Source organism: Oryctolagus cuniculus, chromosome 3 (genome assembly GCF_051225735.1).
Source record: "Oryctolagus cuniculus isolate XC-2025 breed Fujian yellow rabbit chromosome 3, ASM5122573v1, whole genome shotgun sequence".
Lineage (NCBI taxonomy): Eukaryota > Metazoa > Chordata > Mammalia > Lagomorpha > Leporidae > Oryctolagus > Oryctolagus cuniculus.
The window spans coordinates 37,328,260-37,347,500 of record NC_142869.1 but is presented as its reverse complement, the minus strand read 5'-3'; the positions used below and the strand labels follow the sequence as shown (position 1 = coordinate 37,347,500).

At 41.0% G+C, this 19,241-nt stretch overlaps 1 protein-coding gene across 4 annotated transcripts in view; it reads left to right on the top strand.

Annotated features, from left to right (window-relative positions):
• FAM117B (family with sequence similarity 117 member B) overlaps positions 1 to 19,241 on the top strand; it is a 115,843-nt gene that overhangs the window by 78,609 nt on the left and 17,993 nt on the right. For 3 of the 4 annotated variants that reach the window (XM_070070359.2, XM_089330035.1, XM_089330037.1), the window contains exons 3-4: positions 788 to 880; positions 1,797 to 1,910. In XM_070070359.2, the coding sequence (XP_069926460.2) occupies positions 788 to 880; positions 1,797 to 1,910 (207 nt within the window). Of the gene's footprint in view, positions 1 to 787; positions 881 to 1,796; positions 1,911 to 7,786; positions 9,228 to 19,241 lie in introns of those variants that run through there. The other variant, XM_089330036.1, reaches the window with a different exon arrangement.

Here is a 19,241-nt window from a genome sequence, read left to right as displayed (position 1 = left end):
GTAACTCCATTTGGGTCTTCCACATGAATGGCAAGAACTGAATCACCTGGGCCATCTTCTGCCTTCCCAGGCACAATAGCAGGGAGCTAGATGAGAAGCAGAGCAGCTGAGACTCAACAAGTGCTCCGGTGTGGGATACATCATACACAACAGCTTAACCTGCTCTGCCACAATGCCGGCCCCTGATGAACTATTTGTAAATTCTGGGTATGCTATAACTACTAAAGACTTGATGCTTTTTCAGGCCTTGTCTGTGTATAGTTAAAACAAGACTAGACTTAGTATAGAGGTTAAAATGATGAAGTCTGGAGTCTAAGGTTTGTTTCTTGGCTTTTGCTACTTCCTAACTATGAGACTTAAGAGGCAACTTACCTAATGTTGTATTGTCATAGTTTCCTTAGCTGCAAAGCGTGTGGAACTTTTTGTATGTGTTAAATCAGATAAAGCATATGAAAGCACAGTGCCTAGTTCATAGTAAGAACATAAGAATGTTAAGTATTATAAGCATGCATGTCTGTACTAGTACTTAACTTTAAGAAATGCTATACTTATAGTGTAATTACAATTATGTAGAAATAATAATTGCCATTTTTTATTAGTAATAGAATTGAAAGAAATATGCTAAAATGTTAATTGCAATTCACTGATGCTGGGAGAATTGTTGGTAATTTGTGTTGTCTTAAATATTTTCTGATTAATTTTTCTGTAATGAGAATGTATTTTATAATAGTAACAGATATGGTTATTGTTAAATGACTTCTATTAAAATTATTTTTTTCCATTATAGACAGAGAGTGCTTGGGCTGAAGAATACTGTGAAAAGAAGAAAGGGTCTCACAAGCGCTCAGCGTCCTGGGGCAGTACAGATCAACTAAAGGAGGTCAGGAAAGTGGTTCCAAGAAGGCGGAATTTGATCCTTTCATTGGCTGGTTCCTTGAAGTTATGGGCAGCAAGGATTTGTCATTTTCCTTTGAATTTTTTTTGGCTTGCGAAATAATAGAAAAACAGTTTATTGTGTTGATTTAATAAAGATTTGAAGAGGGAAATGTATGCATTACTTATTTGTCGTCTTTGTCTTAGTTTTGTAGGAAGAGTTCATACCTGTCAATACAATATAAACATTAGACTTAGAAACTATTGTAGTGATGCAACAAATTCACATTTATTATTTCTCTGTATATAGTAGTGTTTCTAAAATTCAGTAACAGTATAATGAAGTTGATTATGGCTTTATGCTGTGATTACCATTTTCTATGACTATCATTAATGACATTTGCATTTCATACATAATGTATAAATAAAAAAGTTTAGTCAAAGAGTAATGGGATATTCTTTGAAATTGCATGTGTCACATAAAGAGTTTGTGAATGCATTTTATTGCTTGACTTGGTATTTAAATACTATTTAATTTTTTGTGGTTTTGAATATGAGGTGTTTGATAAAACAATCTAAATAAAAATATATAGTAAGTGCAGTGAGAGAAGAATTACTGTTATTTTTAATTCTTTGTGAAAACTATAATGTAGTTTATTCTAAATGCTGAAAACTTCAATTGTTTAGTATTTGGGAGCTAGAAGACTGAGAATAGTGTTGAGACATAATTTTGTTTCTTTTAAAAAGAAAAACATATGTACATGTGTGTATATAAATTTTGTATAGTAAGTCAGATTTGGTGATATTTGTAAAAATCAAAGGATTTACTAAAGCTGTGTTGTACTGGTTCTTACTAAGCAATGATGTGCTTTTATTTAGTGTAGAAAATACTCTGATGTACTTACTATTTTTCCTTTTTTCAGATTGCCAAATTACGTCAGCAGTTGCAGAGAAGTAAACACAGCAGTCGACATCATCGAGATAAAGAAAGACAGTCTCCATTCCATGGCAACCATGCAGCTATTAACCAGAGTCAGGTAGGAACATGGATAACTCAAAATTTAGAAAAGGAATGTATTGCTTTTCTGGTGATTTGTTATTTCGTAGGTAATTGTGTAGCACAAAAAATGTCCAAAAGCATATTTAAAACAGTAAATTATGTACTGAATTACAGTCTTCATAAAAAACAGTATTGGCAAAATGATATTTTCATTTAGTGACCTGAGATAGATTCTAGCACATACAATTCATTATATATTTTGATTTACTATATTTTTGTCTTTGTTAGTTTAATAACATATTGGAGGCAGAGTAATACAAGAGACTTAAACATTAGCTGTGAAACAGAACCTGAATGAGTAAATTACCCTTTCAAAATCTCAGTGTTCTTCCCTGAAGATTGAGTATAATAAAGCTGGTCTCACAAAGTCATTTGGTAGGAAAAAACCTTTACCTACTTTGCTTCCTTAAATAGAGCTCACCCAGGGAGCACGTCTCTTTAACCAACTTGAAATTGGCTGTGATGCCTTGGCCAGGAGAGAGCAAGTTCATTTGCGATGCCATGATTGAAGCAAGTCCTAAAAGTGAAGCTTTGGGAGTGAGGGAGCCTAGACTCAATTTTCTATCTCAACAGTAAGGTCCTGAGAAGTAGAGAGGAATACATAGAAGGCTTAATTTTCTGACTTTCAGATTATTTTATAGGATTTGGATCTGCAAATTGTGGCCCAGAAGCCAAGCATGGCCAATCTCTTTTTGTAAATAATGTTTTACTGAAATGCAGCCACTCTCATTTTTAATGTATTGTGTGGTTCCTTTCATGCTACAGCAATATAATCGAGTAATTTTTTTTTTGACAGAGTTAGAGAGAGAGACAGAGAGAAAGGTCTTCCTTCCGTTGGTTCACCCCCAAATGGCCACTACGGCAAATGCGCTGCACCCAGTGCACTGCGCCAATCCAAAGCCAGGAGCCAGGTGCTTCCTCCTGGTCTCCCATGCGGGTGCAGTACCCATGGACTTGGGCCATCCTCCACTGCACTCCCGGGCCACAGCAGAGAGCTGGACTGGAAGAGGAGCTACCAGGACAGAATCTGGCGCCCCAACCAGGACTAGAACTGGGGGTGCCGGCGCCACAGGTGGAGGATTAGCCTAGTGAGCCGCGGTGCCGGCCTAATCGAGTAATTTTGACAAGAGACTATGTGGCTCACAATGCCTAAAATATTTGCTATTTGGTTCTTTTCAGAAAAAAGATCCATTTAAAGGATCATAGTTTCTGGTGATTGCTATTAAGTAGATTGTGTGCAATAGAAAGTCTCGGTAAAGGCTCCTGTGTTTTGAATTAATCTTGTCCTAAATTATTGATAGCTAGGTCAAATTTGATTTTATGCATGTATAGTTTGGTTGTAGTTTCCTATAGTGTTTTCTCATATATAAAATATTTTGATTAAAAAACAACTACAGGGCTGGCGCCGTGGCTCACTTGGCTAATCCTCTGCCTGCGGTGCCGGCACCCCCGGTTCTAGTCCTGGTTGGGGCGCCAGATTCTGTCTGGTTGCTCCTCTTCCAGTCCAGCTCTCTGCTGTGGCCCGGGCAGGCAGTGGAGGATGGCCCAAGTGCTTGGGTCCTGCACCCACACAGGAGACCAGGAGGAAGCACCTGGCCCCTGGCTTCGGATTGGCATAGTTCCAGCCGTAGCAGCCATTTGGGGAGTGAACCAACGGCAAAGGAAGACCTTTCTCTCTGTCTCTCTCTCTCACTGTCTAACTCTGCCTATCAAAAAAAAAAAAAAAAAGAAAAAAAGAAAAAAAAGGCTATACTGATAAATTTAAAAATCAATACAAACTGGATTTATTTCTGGAAAAATAGAAATATAAAAGTATCAAAATAAAAAATCAAACATTTGTATAGGCTAATAAATACTGAAATTAGAATATTAATTAAAAACTAGACCTCCTCACCCTGAAATGGCTGGAGATCCAAATGGTTTTATAGATGAATTTACTAACCTTCACGCCTTCCATTCATCTACAACTAATTTATATGTGTTTCTAGATGATAGGCCACTTTTTATTCCCAATCCATACATTTTTTTAAAGATTTATTTATTTACTTGGAAGTCAAAGTTACACAGAGAGAGAAGGAGAGGCAGAGAGAGAGAGAGGTCTTCCATCCACTGGTTCCCTCCCCAAATGGCTGCAACAGCCAGATCTGCGCCAATCTGAAGCCAGGAGCCAGGAGCTTCTTCCAGGTCTCCCATGCAGGTGCAGGGGCCCAAGGACTTGAGCCATCTTCTACTGCTTTCCCAGGCCATAGCAGAGAGCTGCCTAGGATAGAGCAGCTGGGATTCTAACTGGCACCCATATGGGATGCTGGCACTGTAGGCAGCAGCTTTACCCACTATGCCATAGCACCGGCCCCACCAATTCATATTTTTAGTCCAAGTACAATTTTATATTGACTATCATAGAATTAAGTAATGAGTTTAGGAGTTTAAGTTTCTGAAGTGCTTTTTTAAAAAGATACACTAAAATCAGCAATTTTAAAGTAGTAAAATTATCCAAAAATTTTTTTTCTTTGCATATTGAATTTGCTTAATAAGATTATTGGAGGTAGCATGAAATTCATGTTTGTTTATTTAAAAACATTCTTTTGCAAAAAAGGTGAAGACTAGAAAATAGATCACCCTTTTTAAAAATAATCTGCTTGAGTTTTTGTACGCTTGAAACATCAAAAATCTTGAATGACTTGTTTTATTGAGTGTTAATAGTCAACCGCAAGGAAGACCTTTCTCTCTGTCTCTCTCTCTCACTGTCCACTCTGCCTGTCAAAAAAAAAAAAAAAGTCAACCGCAAATCAGGTGCACGTGCATAATGATAGGACAGTGGTGTTCATGTTGAATCAAAACGCTCAGATTGTAAACATGAAGACACTTTCTATTAAGTTACTGATACAGCTGTATTTTAATGAATTTCTCTCTAGTAAAGTATCATTGAAACCATTCATCGGTCCAAAGAATATTTTTCATATTTTTACCCTGTGGCTGGTAATTTAGTACTCATTAGGGGATATAGTAATAAAGAAGTATTGTCATGCCCCCACCAGTATCTCACATTAGAAAAATGTAAGTAAACAGTTTATTGTAGTACAGTGTAATGAGTTTGTTGATAGGGAGAGTTCAGAGTGCTATGGAAGGAGTGTTTATCCTTGGACTGGAGATGGAACCATCAAAAAAGGCTTCTCAGAAAAAGTAGTATCTTTTCCTAGAAGACACTAGGTAATTGCTACAAGATGAATAGGAGTTAGGCAGTCTTCTGCAGGTGTAAGAAGTCACGGCCCTAGGTAAGAGTGCTAGTAAGAGATTAGACTATTTAGGAAAATAGCAGCCAAACCTGTAAGGCTCCATGTCTAACTTGTTAAAACATTGGGACTTGGTACCAGGGTCTCCAAGGAACTCTTTTCTTTTAAATGCAGAAGGTTGATACATGATCAGATACATACTTTATAATGCCATTTATGGATTCAGAGTAGAAAATGAATTAGAAGAAGACAGTTTAAGAAAACTCTTTAAGAATAGGATTTAGTGATCCTAGTAAGAAATGATAACCTCAAATAAGGTAGAAGCTTGAGAATCAGCAAGACTGGAGAAACTTGAGTGATATTTAGAAGGTAATAATTAATAGTTGAACTCTATTGAACTGTTTACTATACAGCAGGCACTCTGCTCAACATGCATATATATTATTGGCATTTAATCCTCAACTTAAAGTTGAGGATTGTTACTTCTATTTAACGGACAAGGAAATCAAGGCCTAGAGGAATCAGGTATCTTGTTTACAGTTGCAAGAGAGGGAGCTGGGATTTTAAACTAAGCATTCTGATCCTGGAGTCTGAGTTTTTAAACTCTGTACTAGCTGATGGTGTAGGTTGATAAGATATGGGAATGATGAAGAAAGGAGAGTAAAGGATGATTCCAATTCCAAATATGATTTAAATTATATGTCTACTTCAACACCATATGCAAAAGTAATTCAAAGTGGATAGAAAAACTTCCTAAGAGCTAAAGCTAAAAGCTCTTGGAAGAAAACATAAACATAAATGTTTGTGACATTGAATTAGGCGATAGTAGTTTCTTAGATAAGATACTAAGGGCCGACGCTGTGGCCTAGTGGGTAAAGCCACCGCCTGCAGTGCTGGCATCCCATATGGGCATCAGTTCGAGTCCCGGCTGCTCCACTTCCAACCCAGCTCTCTGCTATGGCCTGGGAAAGCAGTAGAAAATGGCTGAAGTCCTTGGGCACCTGCACCCACATAGGAAGACCCAGAGGAAACTCCTGGCTCCTGGCTTCGGATCGGCACAGCTTCGGCCATTGCAGCCAATTAGGGAGTGAACTAGTGGATGGAAGACCTCTCTGCCTTGCCTTCTCTCTCTGTGTAACTCTGACTTTCAAATAAATAAATAAATCTTTAAAAAAAATTTTAAAAGATAAAATACTAAAATCATAAGCAAGAAAAGTAGATTAATTGGGCTTCATCAAAACTAAAAATGCACTTCAAAGGTCATCATCAGGAAAGTAAAAAGGCAATTTGCAGAATAGGAGAAAATCATATGTTTACAAATCATATATCTGATAAAGCATTTCTTTCTAGACAGTATAAAGAGCTCTTACAATGCAGTGAAAAGACAGTTCAGTTTGTAAATGGGCTAAGGATCTTAATATAGTTATCTAAGCCAATAAGCACATAAAAGATGCACCATATAGTTTGTCAATAGGGAAATGCAAACCAAAGTTCCAATGAAATATCACTTCATACCCATTAGGGTGGCAGTACTTTAAAAGACAGATACTAACAAGCATTAGAGAGGATATGGAGAAGTTGGGACCTTCATATATGATTATAACTGGTAGAAATGTAACATGATGCAATAGCTTTGGGGGAAAATCTGACAGTTCCTCAAAAGAGTAAACACGGAGCTGCCATATGACTTAGTACTCTTTCTATTAATTTTTAATAGAAACTAATTATTTAATATTTAATCATTTAATATTAATATTATTTAATTATGTAATGGAAATTATCAATTTCAAAAGAATTGAAAATATGTGTTCATATAAAAACTTGACACAACTGTTCTTAGTAGCATTATTCACAGTAGCAAACTTTGGAAACAACCCAAATATCTTCCAGCTCATAAATAGGTAAATAAAATGTGATAGATTTGTACAGTAGAATATTATTTGACAATAAAAAATAGAGTACAGATACGTGCAGCAACATAGATGAACTTGAAAGCATTATGTGTTTGGAAAAGACCAAACACAAGGGGACACATACTGCATGACTGCACTTTTTTAGGAAATGTTCACACTAGGCAAACCCTTAGAGACAGAATAGATTGGTAGTTCCTGGGGCTTGGAAAGTTGGGGAGAAATAGAGAATGACTGCTAATGGGTTATGGGTTTTTCTGGTGTAATTCAGGGATGGTAGTGATGGTTGCACAACCATTGAATAACCATTGAAAAAAAGTTGGACATTCTAAGTGGGTGAATTATGTGGTATTATGGTATTATATCTCTGTCATTTTGCCTTTGAAATAAATAAAATACATCTTGAAGAAGAAATAGAAAAAAAAATCATCTCTGAAGTCAGCTATTTCTGATACTTCATTCTTCCGGGTTTTTTTCCTTTACTTTCTTTGTGGAAAGCATACCATATGTTAATTATATATTCTGCCTTTTTGTGTGTAATAGGGGAAAATGTTTATTACAAATACTTCAGGAACACTTAAAAAAATTTTTTTTTAATTTATTTGAGAGGCAGAGGGGTCCAGTGCGTGGCTCACTTGGTTAATCCTCCACCAGCGGCGCCGGCATCCCATATGGGCACCAGTTCTAGTCCCGGTTGTTCCTTTTTCCAGCTCTCTGCTGTGGCCCAGAAAGGCAGTGGAGGATGGCCCAGGTCCTTGGGCCCTGCACCCGCCTGGGAGACCAGGAGGAAGCACCTGGCTCCTGGCTTCGGATCGGCGCAGCGCGCTGGCCGTAGCAGCCATTTGGGAGGTGAACCAACGGAAGGAAGACCTTTCTCTCTGTCTCTCTCTCTCTCTGTAACTGTCAAATAAATAAATAAATAAATAAATCTTAAAAAAAAAAAAAAAAAGCTGAGCGGCAGAAAGAGCAAACAAGAGATCCCATCCACGATTTGCTCTCCAAATGCCTGTGTATTAGAGGTGGGAGGCAACCCAGGAGCTGGGAACTCAATCCATGTGTCCCACATGGGTGCAGGAACCCGATTCCTTGAGTCGTCCCTGCTTGTTCCCAGGATCTGCAACAGAAGGAAGATGGAATCAGGAACCTGGGGCACAGGCATCTTACCCGCGTCTTCAGCACTCAGGAACATTTCACTGTCTCATGGTCTGTAGAGCATTTCCTAGTTGAGATTAGTTAGTTGGGTCCAATGTTTTTGTGCTTAAAGCTTTTTCTGGGTTCTTTTCTAGGTATTTTTCTATTACTTGGTTAAGAAGTTTGAATATTTTGAGGTTTGATTTTTGTTTTTGGTAGACTTCTTACAAGTTATTATAGTGTATTTGTTTGGATTTCATGATATACAGAAGAATATTTTTACTGGAAAATTCCTTTATTACTTAACAATTGAGGGGCAGTATTGCACTTATGGTATTGATGTAATCTGCAGCCACTAGTTAACAAAAGATCTTTCCTTTGGGCACACATTGGATTTATTGCAGTATAACAAAATTCTTTTTTTTTTTTCCATCATCCTTTCCCTGTAAATTCAGAACTGTCTATGAGGAAGACTGAACAGTGCCAGGTTACCTAGAGGAAAAGAATTTTTCATATGTCTAAAAATGACAAAGCCCACAAATGCTTAAAATGTCATACTCTTAATGAGGATATTGGTTTGTTAGAAAATATGGCCAGTACATTTCAGAATTGCTTGAGGGCTAAGGTCAGATGTCAGTTAACAGAAGAGTGGTAAGTGCCAGCATCTTCACAGCCAGATGAATGAATTTGGAGGCGAGAATTGAAAGATCCTGCAAGTATGTTCTGGCTGTTTTTACAGCCTCAAGCAAGAAAGCATTCCCATAGGATTTTATTTCTTCAATTGGTCTGAAGACAGCATAGTTTTATAGTAGCTTAGAAAAGATTGAGAGCAAAGGAAAACTCCTATTTTTATCTGAGGAAGGAAAAGCTTTTGTGATGTGGGCAATTAATATTTTAATTTTTCAATCCAGGTTTTTGCCTCCTGCAGAGATAGAAATACTAAGTGGGGACTGGTATTGGGTGCAGATAGGGACAGAGTTTATTTGGCAGTGAGAGAATAAATGTATATTCTTGTGTGAGTGTAGCCCATCCCATGCAGAGAAGTACCCAACATGAGTGGGCCAAAGAAGTACCCATAAGTTAGAGAGAAAAGAAAAATTGAAAAGGATGCCTATAATTGAGAAGATCATCCAATAGTGGGTTAGTGGGAGAGGGGAAAGGTTTGCCTGAGCTCTGTGGCAGAAGAGCCCATGAGAGCATTGTGTCTGAGTGCATTCAACAGAAGAAAGTGAAAGCAGAAGTGCCTGTAAGTGGAAAGTGCAAACTAGAGGGGTACGTCTAAGCAGGGCCCATGACGAAGAGAGCTCTGTCCTGCCTTCCACCTCTTGTAAGGAAGGGAGTGGTATCCCAATTGGATATGCAAACAATATGGGGTCTTAGCATGAGCCCTGGTCCTAGGTACAACAGGTACATCCTGGGGAAGTAGACATATCAAATTGACAGTTAAAGAGATAGCATTACCCTAGTGGAAAGAAGGAGCCATCAAAGAAGGGTGTACTTTTCTCTGAAGGTAGGAGAGAACTTCCACTTTGCTTATGACCTTGTCCAAATACTAATGGAGTTTGTGGTCACAAAAGGCTTCCATAACCTTGGCAGCTCATGGCACGAGCCTCGGGTGATCACTGATGTCATAAATAAGAGTGGTAATTGTTAAATTAACAACAGGAGTCACTGTGCACTTATTCCCCATGTAGAACCTCAGTCCTTAATGAGTTGTACTATGAGAATTAACTACAAAATGTGTCTTCAAACAGAACTTTATATGTTGTGTGTGTGTGTATGGGTGGGTGCAAACTGTTGAAATCTTTCCTTAGTATAGAGTTGGTCTTCTGTATATAAATTAAAAATGAATCTTAATGAAAAATGGGATAGGAGAGGGAGTAGGAGGTGGTGGTGGGGGGATGCAGGGGAAAGAACCACTATATTCCTAAAGTTGTACCTATGAAATTTGCATTCATTAAATAAAAGCTTTAAAAAGAGAGATAGTATTATACTGCAGGGGTACAAGAATTCCAACTTGTCAAAACTAACTTCCTGCTTACTTATCCCATATCAATTGCACTGTAAAAAAAAAAATAATAAAATTAGGGCACCAGTGTTGTGGTGCTGCCTGCAGTGCCGGCATCCCATGTAGGTGCCAGTTTGAGTGCCAGCAGCTCCACTTTTTTTTAAGATTTATTTATTTGTTTGAAAGGCAGAATTAGAGGAAGGGAGAATCAGAGAGGGCTTCTGTCTGCTGCTTTGCTCCCCAAATGGCTACAAAATCTGAAACCAGGAGCTTTTTCTGGGTCTCCCACATGAGTGCAGGGACCTAAGGACTTGCGCCGTCTTCCACTGCTTTCCTACTTGCATCAACAGGGAGTTGGAAGGGAAGTGGAGCAGCCAGGACTCGACCAGCACCCATATGAGATGCCAGCACCACAATTGGCAGTTTTACCTGCAAGGCCACAGAGCTGGTCCCTACTCTGCTTCTGATCCAACTCCCTGCTAATGTGCCGGGAAAGCAGCAGAAAATGGCTCAAGTACTTGGGCTGCTGCCACCTATGTGGGGGATCTGAATGGAATTCTGGTTCCTGGCTTCCACCTGGTATAGTCCTGTGTGGGGAGCAATCCGGACTGGACTGAGTTACTGGAATTAAGACTTATTCTATGCATCTGCTCTCCCACAATATGGCGCTGGGAGAGAAGTAAACAGCTTCCGCACAGCTGCCTCCAGTTCAACTAATAAACTGTAGGACTTGCTCCTGATTGGAGGAGAGCAGCGTACTCGGCGTGTGGGCAGCCGAGTTGGGATTGGCGGAGGAGGACTATAAAGGAGGAGAGAGACGGCATGCACCAGGAACATCTATGGGGAACATCTAAGGGAACCCGTGCAGCCCCCGAGAAAGCCGGCCGGCGGTGTGCCGCTCCCCTGCGGAAGTGGGGAATGTGGCCAGGGGGAACCGCCCTTCCACGGAGGTGGAAGGGATAGTAGCCAACCCGGGAAGAACCAGCAGCAAACCCGGGGAGGGCCGAGCAGACAAAAGAACAGCGCAGGGTCCTGTGTTGCTCCTCCACGAAGAGGGGGAGCGACATAATGGTGCCGTGACTCGGATAGGAAACCTAGGGCGGATAGGAAACTTAGGAGGGAAGAAATGACTCGGATTAGGAAACCTAGGACGGATAGCAAACTTAGGAGGGAAGAAACGGGAAGAACTGGGAAATTACCGGAGAGAAAGACTAGCAAACAGCCTAGGGAAAAGCCGGACGAAAAGGGTGCCGGAAGAAGCTATTGAAAGCCTAGGCATAGACTCAGATACGGACTACGGGGGGAAGCTGGGAGAAATCTCTAAGGTCGAAAGCGAAAGTGAAAGCTAGAACAAACAGACTCGGACGCGGACTGTGGGGAGAGGCCAGGAGAAATGAGGGAGGAATATCATTGGAGGAAAGTTTGGGGAGACATGCCGGGTGGAGAAAAATGTTAGGGAAATTGAAGCCGCGGGGGGCAGGCCAAGGCGGACACGAAAGCCACTTTGGGATTCTCAAGTTAGCCCGGGAATAGGGGGCGAAAAGTTGAAACCAGAAGCTGAAACGTAAGCCAGATTGGGATCCGTCTGATTAGCCCGGGGAGCAAAGGACGGGAAGCCAAACCGTGGGGCGGAGACGTAAGCTGGGTTGAATTCGCCAGGCTAGCCCGGGGAACTTAGATTGAATGCTAGTGGCGGACACGTAAGCTACGCTGTGTTACTCGCGGAAGCCGCCGCGTGCAGAGAGAGCACGGGGCGTGAATAGATAGGGAACGGGGCTGGCGCGAGGCCGTGGTGCAGACGCGAAGGGCGTGGAGACCGCGGAGCGCGCGAAGCCAAGCCGCGCAAAGCCGGGAAGCTGCGCAGATGAAAGAGGCGCGGGCTGAAGCGGCTCAGCCGGGAAGCCGCCGAGAAGTAGCCTCGGGGCGGGCACCGGGAAGCTGCAGGGATAAGAGAAATAGAAGTTTAGAAGCAAAGTGAGAGAAATAGGAATGCTGGAAGATAGAAGTAAAATGGGAGAAATAGGAATGCCCGGAGATAGAGAAATAGAGAAATAGAAAGGCCTCCCTACAACACTGCAATGTGAGAGCTTGGATTCGGTCTGCCTGATTAAGTGAGGCGATGAGCACGATGAGCACCTGCGGCGGCTAGCAGCTTATGCGCCGCAGGTCACCGAAGACAGGCACGAATTAACATCAGTAAGGCCTCCCCACAAAAAGGCAATGAGAAGGCTTGGATTCGGTTTGCCTGATAGGACTTGTAAGCCCCTGCAGGCTCGACCAGAGCATGCGCTGCAGGGCACCGAACACAGGCACGCATCAGCGCCTAAAAACCTCCTCACAAGAGAGGACCCGGATTCGGTTTGCCTGATTGATAGGACTTGTAAGAGCCTGTGGCAACTCTAGCAAGTAGAGCAGAGTGTGTGCCGCGGGACACCGAAGACAGGCGTGTATCAACGCCAAAAAATAAAAAGGGGGATCTGTGGGGAGCAATCCGGACTGGACTGAGTTACTGGAATTAAGACTTATTCTATGCATCTGCTCTCCCACAATATGGCGCTGGGAGAGAAGGAAACAGCTTCCGCACAGCTGCCTCCAGTTCAACTAATAAACTGTAGGACTTGCTCCTGATTGGAGGAGAGCAGCGTACTCGGCGTGTGGGCAGCCGAGTTGGGATTGGCGGAGGAGGACTATAAAGGAGGAGAGAGACGGCATGCACCAGGAACATCTATGGGGAACATCTAAGGGAACCCGTGCAGCCCCCGAGAAAGCCGGCCGGCGGTGTGCCGCTCCCCTGCGGAAGTGGGGAATGTGGCCAGGGGGAACCGCCCTTCCACGGAGGTGGAAGGGATAGTAGCCAACCCGGGAAGAACCAGCAGCAAACCCGGGGAGGGCCGAGCAGACAAAAGAACAGCGCAGGGTCCTGTGTTGCTCCTCCACGAAGAGGGGGAGCGACAGTCCTGGTATTGTGACCATTTGGCCAGTGAACCAGTGGACCAAAATTATCTCTCTCACTCTCTCTCTATCACTCTTTCAGGTAAATGAATCTATAAAAGCAATTAAAGTCACTGCTCTGTACTGGAATCTTTATATGCCAGTCCAGGAAATGATTGATGATGATTTTGCCATCTAGAATATGAGAGTAGGTATGTTGGCTATTCCCTTTAAAAAAAAAAGTTTAACTGCAGTTTAGAAGAGCTGAGGAGGTGGATACTGAATGAGAGTACAACGATTGCAGGAAAACAGAAGTAAAGCTACAGTGACGAGACAGGAAGGATCAAGGAAGTATTGTTATCAGGTCCTGATTGAAAAGCTCTTACAATAGGAAAGTGGGTTTTTTACAGGTGTTTTCTTCTTGTTAATCATTCTAAACAGATTTTTACCTCCCTTTGGTTATAGTACAGGTTCTGATTCATTGTTCTTTCATGGAGCTTTGCTGAACAGACCTTTTTCCATCCTACTTACCTATCAAAGGAGATTTTTATCCTTTACAAACATTTAACTCTAGATTTCTCTCTCCTGCTCAGCTGCTGTTTCAGTAGGTATTTTCTCTGTCTTTCCTGATGCAGTATGGGTTCTACTACAGTCTTAATGTGCACCTTAAAACATTGTGAAACTGGCTGGTGCCGCGGCTCACTAGGCTAATCCTCCGCCTAGCGGCGCCGGCACACCAGGTTCTAGTCCCGGTCGGAGCGCCGGATTCTGTCCCGGTTGCCCCTCTTTCAGGCCAGCTCTCTGCTGTGGCCAGGGAGTGCAGTGGAGGATGGCCCAGGTGCTTGGGCCCTGCACCCCATGGGAGACCAGGAAAAGCACCTGGCTCCTGGCTCCTGCCATCGGATCAGCGCGGTGCGCCGGCCGCGGTGCACCGGCTGCAGCGCGCAGGCCAAGGCGGCCATTGGAGGGTGAACCAACAGCAGAGGAAGACCTTTCTCTCTGTCTCTCTCTCTCACTGTCCATTCTGCCTGTCAAAAAAAAAAAAAAAAAAATTGTGAAACTGACATGGAAGTTACAATGTTTTCGCCAGACCTTCTATTGTTCTTTTTTAGTTGGCTAATTAGCAGTTTTATGCAGAACTTGATTTTTAACCTGCAATATATAGAGAAATATGGAGAGTTTATATAGAAATTTAAAATTTTTATATGATGACATATCTAATTAGAAATCTTAATTAGCTGAGATCTGCTAAAGCATTTGATATGGGGTGCCAGCATCCCTAGTGGTGGGCTAACCCACTATACCAGGATGCCTGCCCTAAGAGGGAAATACCACCTTAGCACAGTTAAGAATTTTTATGTATTTCATTTTAAAAATGGTTTAGTTATTTATTTGAAAGGTAGAGTGAGAGAGAAAGGGGGAGAGAGAGAGAGAAAGATCATCCATCCATTGGTTCACTCTCGAAATGCCCATAACAAACAGAACTAGGCTGGGCCAAAGCCAGGAGCCAGAAACTCCATCCAAGTCTCCCATGTTGGTGGCAGGAACCAACTAGCATGGCCATCATCCATTGCCTTCCAAACATATTCAGGAAGCTGATTTGGAATTGTGGAGTAGCCAAGACTCGAGCCAGGCACTCCCATATGATGTGTGGTGGTCTACTGTGCTGTACCACTATACCCACCCCAAGAGGCAAATTTTACTTTATCACAATTATGAATTTTTGTATCTTTTAGTTAATCAGGGTTAATCTGATAACCTACTTTTATTTGCATAGGCTAATTTATATTTAGAAGTACAGATTTTATTCCAGAAAGCTTTATAGATATGGGAAGAATTAATTGTTGCTATTAAATTCTTTAAGATCCATTACAATGAAGGATAAAAGTTTAAGTGCAATCATTTTTGTTATTCTTTGGTATTTTGGAATGCAGTTTATTTAAGAAGTGAAATCAAATTCCTGCTACCTTCTATTTTTTGAATAGTAACATTATAGTTAATGAAGAAAATCTTTCCCAGGCAGCCTGATGGACTGTTTCCCCGAATTATGTTACTATTGCTAATTAAATAAATTATGCTTATGTCACTATTGCTAGTTAAATAACTTATGGTTCAATCTTTGACTTAGCTAAAAGGATGTGTTGGACTTAAGGAAATTGCTTGCTTTCTCTTCCCCTCACCCCTCTTTTTTATTCCTCTTTTGTCCTTTGCTTTAAATAGATAAAAGTATCAGTAAATACATGATGCTTTATGGATTATACTGGAGAAAAATTTCTTATCAAATGTGAAGGCTGTAACTTCTTTTACCACCTTGAGAAGCATTAGACAGTATCAGCAAACCAGATGTATGGAGTTACTACACTGCCATGTTCTTCTGTGTATCATTTCTCAACATGACAGTTAAAAAATATTTAAGATTCCTGTACTAGACAAGCTTACTAATAAATCATTATGATTCTAAAATCCAAAAAAGTGTGACATTTGCACAAACTCACACAAAATTCCTTGATGGATTATCTTTGCCTCCCAGACTGTTCTTTTCTTAAGTTTCTGGAACTTAACCATTAGAAAATGCATACCAGCAAGCAGCCTGGAAATGGCATCCACTGCACGCTGTTTGTTACTTTGTGACTGTATAAAAGAACTGAAGTTTGGAACTGAGTACCATCACACATCGTGGAAAAAAAAGTATTTGTGTAGTGCATGTACTAATAACTCCTGGGGGACTGGCGTTGTGGCCCAGCAGGTTGAACTGCCACCTGCAGTGCTGGCATCCCATATCAGGGTGGAGTCCCCACTGCTCCACTGCACTCCTGCTCCCTGCTGATGTGCTTGAGAATGCAGTGGAAGATGACCCAAGTAGCTGGACCACTGGGAGACCCAGATGGAGCTCTGGGCTCCTGGTCCAGCCCTGACCACTGTGACTATTTGAAAAGTGAACCAGCAGATGGACAATATGATGGATGATCTCTCTCTCTCTCTCTGTCTCTCCCCCCTCTGTCTCTGTAACTCTGCCTTTCAAATAAATAAATAAATAGATCTTAAAAACATATTTATTTTGGTGACTTTCAATATATCCTTTTTTTTTCTTTTATGGAGATTACTTTTGGTGCCATGTCAAAGATAGCTGTTTTAAAAGAACAGAACTTTGAGACTTGAATCAAAGCAATCTACTTACAGTTATCACAACGAAGAAAAATATTTTTCTGTCTGATAATTTGAGTTTATGAGGCTGAAAACATCTTTAAGGGAAATTGGACAGTTATCAAGGCAAAAAAAAAAAAAGAACTCAGACTATCTTAGATAAATATTATGCTGAATTATCTAAAGTTAGTGATTCACTCAGAGAATTCTGATAATCAAAGGCGCCAGTTGGGGCGCCAGTCCTGTCCCGGTTGCCCCTCTTCCAGGCCAGCTCTCTGCTGTGGCCCAGGAGTGCAGTGGAGGATGGCCCAGGTCCCTGGGCCCTGCACCTGCATGGGAGACCAGGAGGAAGCACCTGGCTCCTGCCTTCGGATTGGTGCAGCGCGCCAGCCGTAGCAGCCATTTAGGGGGTGAACCAACAGAAGGAAGACCTTTCTCTCTGTCTCTCTCTCACCGTCTAACTCTGCCTGTCAAAAAAAAAAAAAATATATATATATATATATATATAAAATGATTCACTCAAATAATTCTGATAATCAAAGGATAGGAAAGTACTCAGGAGAAATTGGGAAATTAAAAATGAAAAATCACATATAGTCTTTCTATGTAAAGGTAACTATTTTCAATATTTGGGACCATTTGTACTTTTAGTGTGGTAGAGCCTTAAGTTGTTTATTTTTTAAGATTTTATTTAGTTATTTGAAAGGTAAAGTTACAGAGAGAAGGAGAGACAGAGAAAGGTCTTCTATTCTCTGGTTCAGTCCCTAAACGGCCACAAGAGCCAGAGCTGGGTGGATCCAAAGCTAGGAGCCTGGAGCTTCCTCTGGATCTCCCACACAGGTGAGAGGCCCAAAGACTTGGGCCATCTTCCACTGCTTTCCCAGGCCATAGCAGAGAGCTGGATCGGAAGTGGAGCAGCCGGGACTAGAACTGGTGCACATATGGGATGCCTGCACTGCTGGCAGCGGCTTGACCCACTATGTCATAGCCTTTGCCCCAGAAGCTTCTTCTTGGTCTCCCACGTGGGTGCAGGGGCCCAACCACTTGGGCCATCTTCTACTGCTTTCCCAGGCCATTAGCAGGAAGCTGGATCAGAAGTGGAGCAGCCGGGACTCAAACCAGCACCTGTGGGCACCCAAAGCAGAGGCTTAGCCTGCTACGCCACCACACTGGCCCCAAGGCTTACGGTTATCTCCAATTCTGTGACCCTGGGTTAGTTAGCTTCTCAGAGCTTTTTTTTTTTTTTTTTTTTTTTTTTTTTTTTTTTTTTTTTTAAGTGAAAAACTGAGATGGTATATAGTCTTTGAGAGAGTCAAGCTTTTGTGAGAGTAAATAAAAAATGTATATAAAGTGCTTAGAACAGAGCTGAGCACATATTAAGTATTCAGTAAATCCTACTATTTTATAAAACAAAGTTGTGCATCTATGTATAAAATCCTATATTCTTTTTGTTGTTGTTAGCATTCAGTGTTAACTTAATATTTTGTTTGCATTGTTGAGTTTGTCAAAAGGCATGATTTATAATGGTTATGTGGTATGTCATAAATATTCTATGCTTTATCTTCTATTTTTAATCATAGCTGTTTTCCAATTTTTAATTACTATATATCATTAACATGAACAATGGATAACAACTTGTCTCCCCCAACTAGATTTTCAAATCAAAAGATAACAAAGTTGAAGCTAAGTATTTTTTATCCTAACTCATACTTTATTAATAAAAGTCAAATGTAATTCGTTACTTTTCATCTACTTGAAAGACAAGATGACAGAAAGAGAAGAGACAGAATTCATCCATCTGTTGAACTCCCGAAATGCTCACAACACCCAAGGCTGAACCAGGCTGAAGCAAGGATCCTGGAACTCAGTCCAGGTCTCCAAGGTGGATGGCAGGAATCCAAACTCTTGAGTCACTATCTGCTGCCTCCCAGGATGCATTAGTAGGAAGCTGGATGGGAAGCCAGGTAGCCAGAATTCAACCAGACACTCCGATAGGGATGTGAATGTACCAAGTGGTGGCTTAACCTGCTGGGCAAAAAACTCATCCCTGTTACTTTATTTTTTATAGAGTTTTTGAATTTTAGAATATTGTGGGAGCTTTGTATTATTACAATATACAGTATATTTCTGTTAATTTTATAGCTCATGGAGCAAAATTTAGTATGTCAAATCAATTTTGCTTTTTGAATTCCTAATTGTAGGAAAGAATCATGGAAGATCAACTATTCTAAATCTAAAATAATTGGTTTTGGTACTTATTCTCTAATCTTTAACTGATAGCTATTGAGCTATACCTCACCGTGGATTTTATGGGACAAATGTCTGTATACCTAAGAAAAAGGTGAACAGATACTTTACCTCCCTGCCCCCAAAAAGATCTAGAAATGGTCTTTAAATATACTCTGAATAATGTTTAAGTCACTTATAATTTGGATAATGAGAATTAAAATATATTTTCAATGTACAAGATAGAGTTCATATGTAAGCACTATAAAGAGCTATTTCAAGCCAAGGAAAAAACAAGTAATCCCTTTCTGCCTGTTATGAAGTGGACAAATGATTGGTAATTGTTTAAAAAATTTACCATCGGGTTTGGTGTTATAGAGTAGCAGATAAAGCAACTGCCTGCGATGCTGGCATCCCATAAGGGTTCCAGTTCGAGTCTCAGCTTCTCCACTTCCAATACAGCTCCCTTCTAATGGACTGGTAAAAGCAGTGGAGGATGGCCCAAAGTGTTTAGCCTCTGCTACACATGTGGGAGACCCCAAAGAAGCTCCTGGCTTTAGCCTGGTCCAGCCGTGGTCATTGTGGTCATCTGGGGAATGAACCAGTAGATGAAATGTCTCTCTTTTTGTCTCTCCCTCAGTGTCTGTAACTCTGACTTTCAAATAAATATATAGATCATTAAAACAAAAATAAAGAAGAAAAAAATTCACCTTCACTTATGTTCA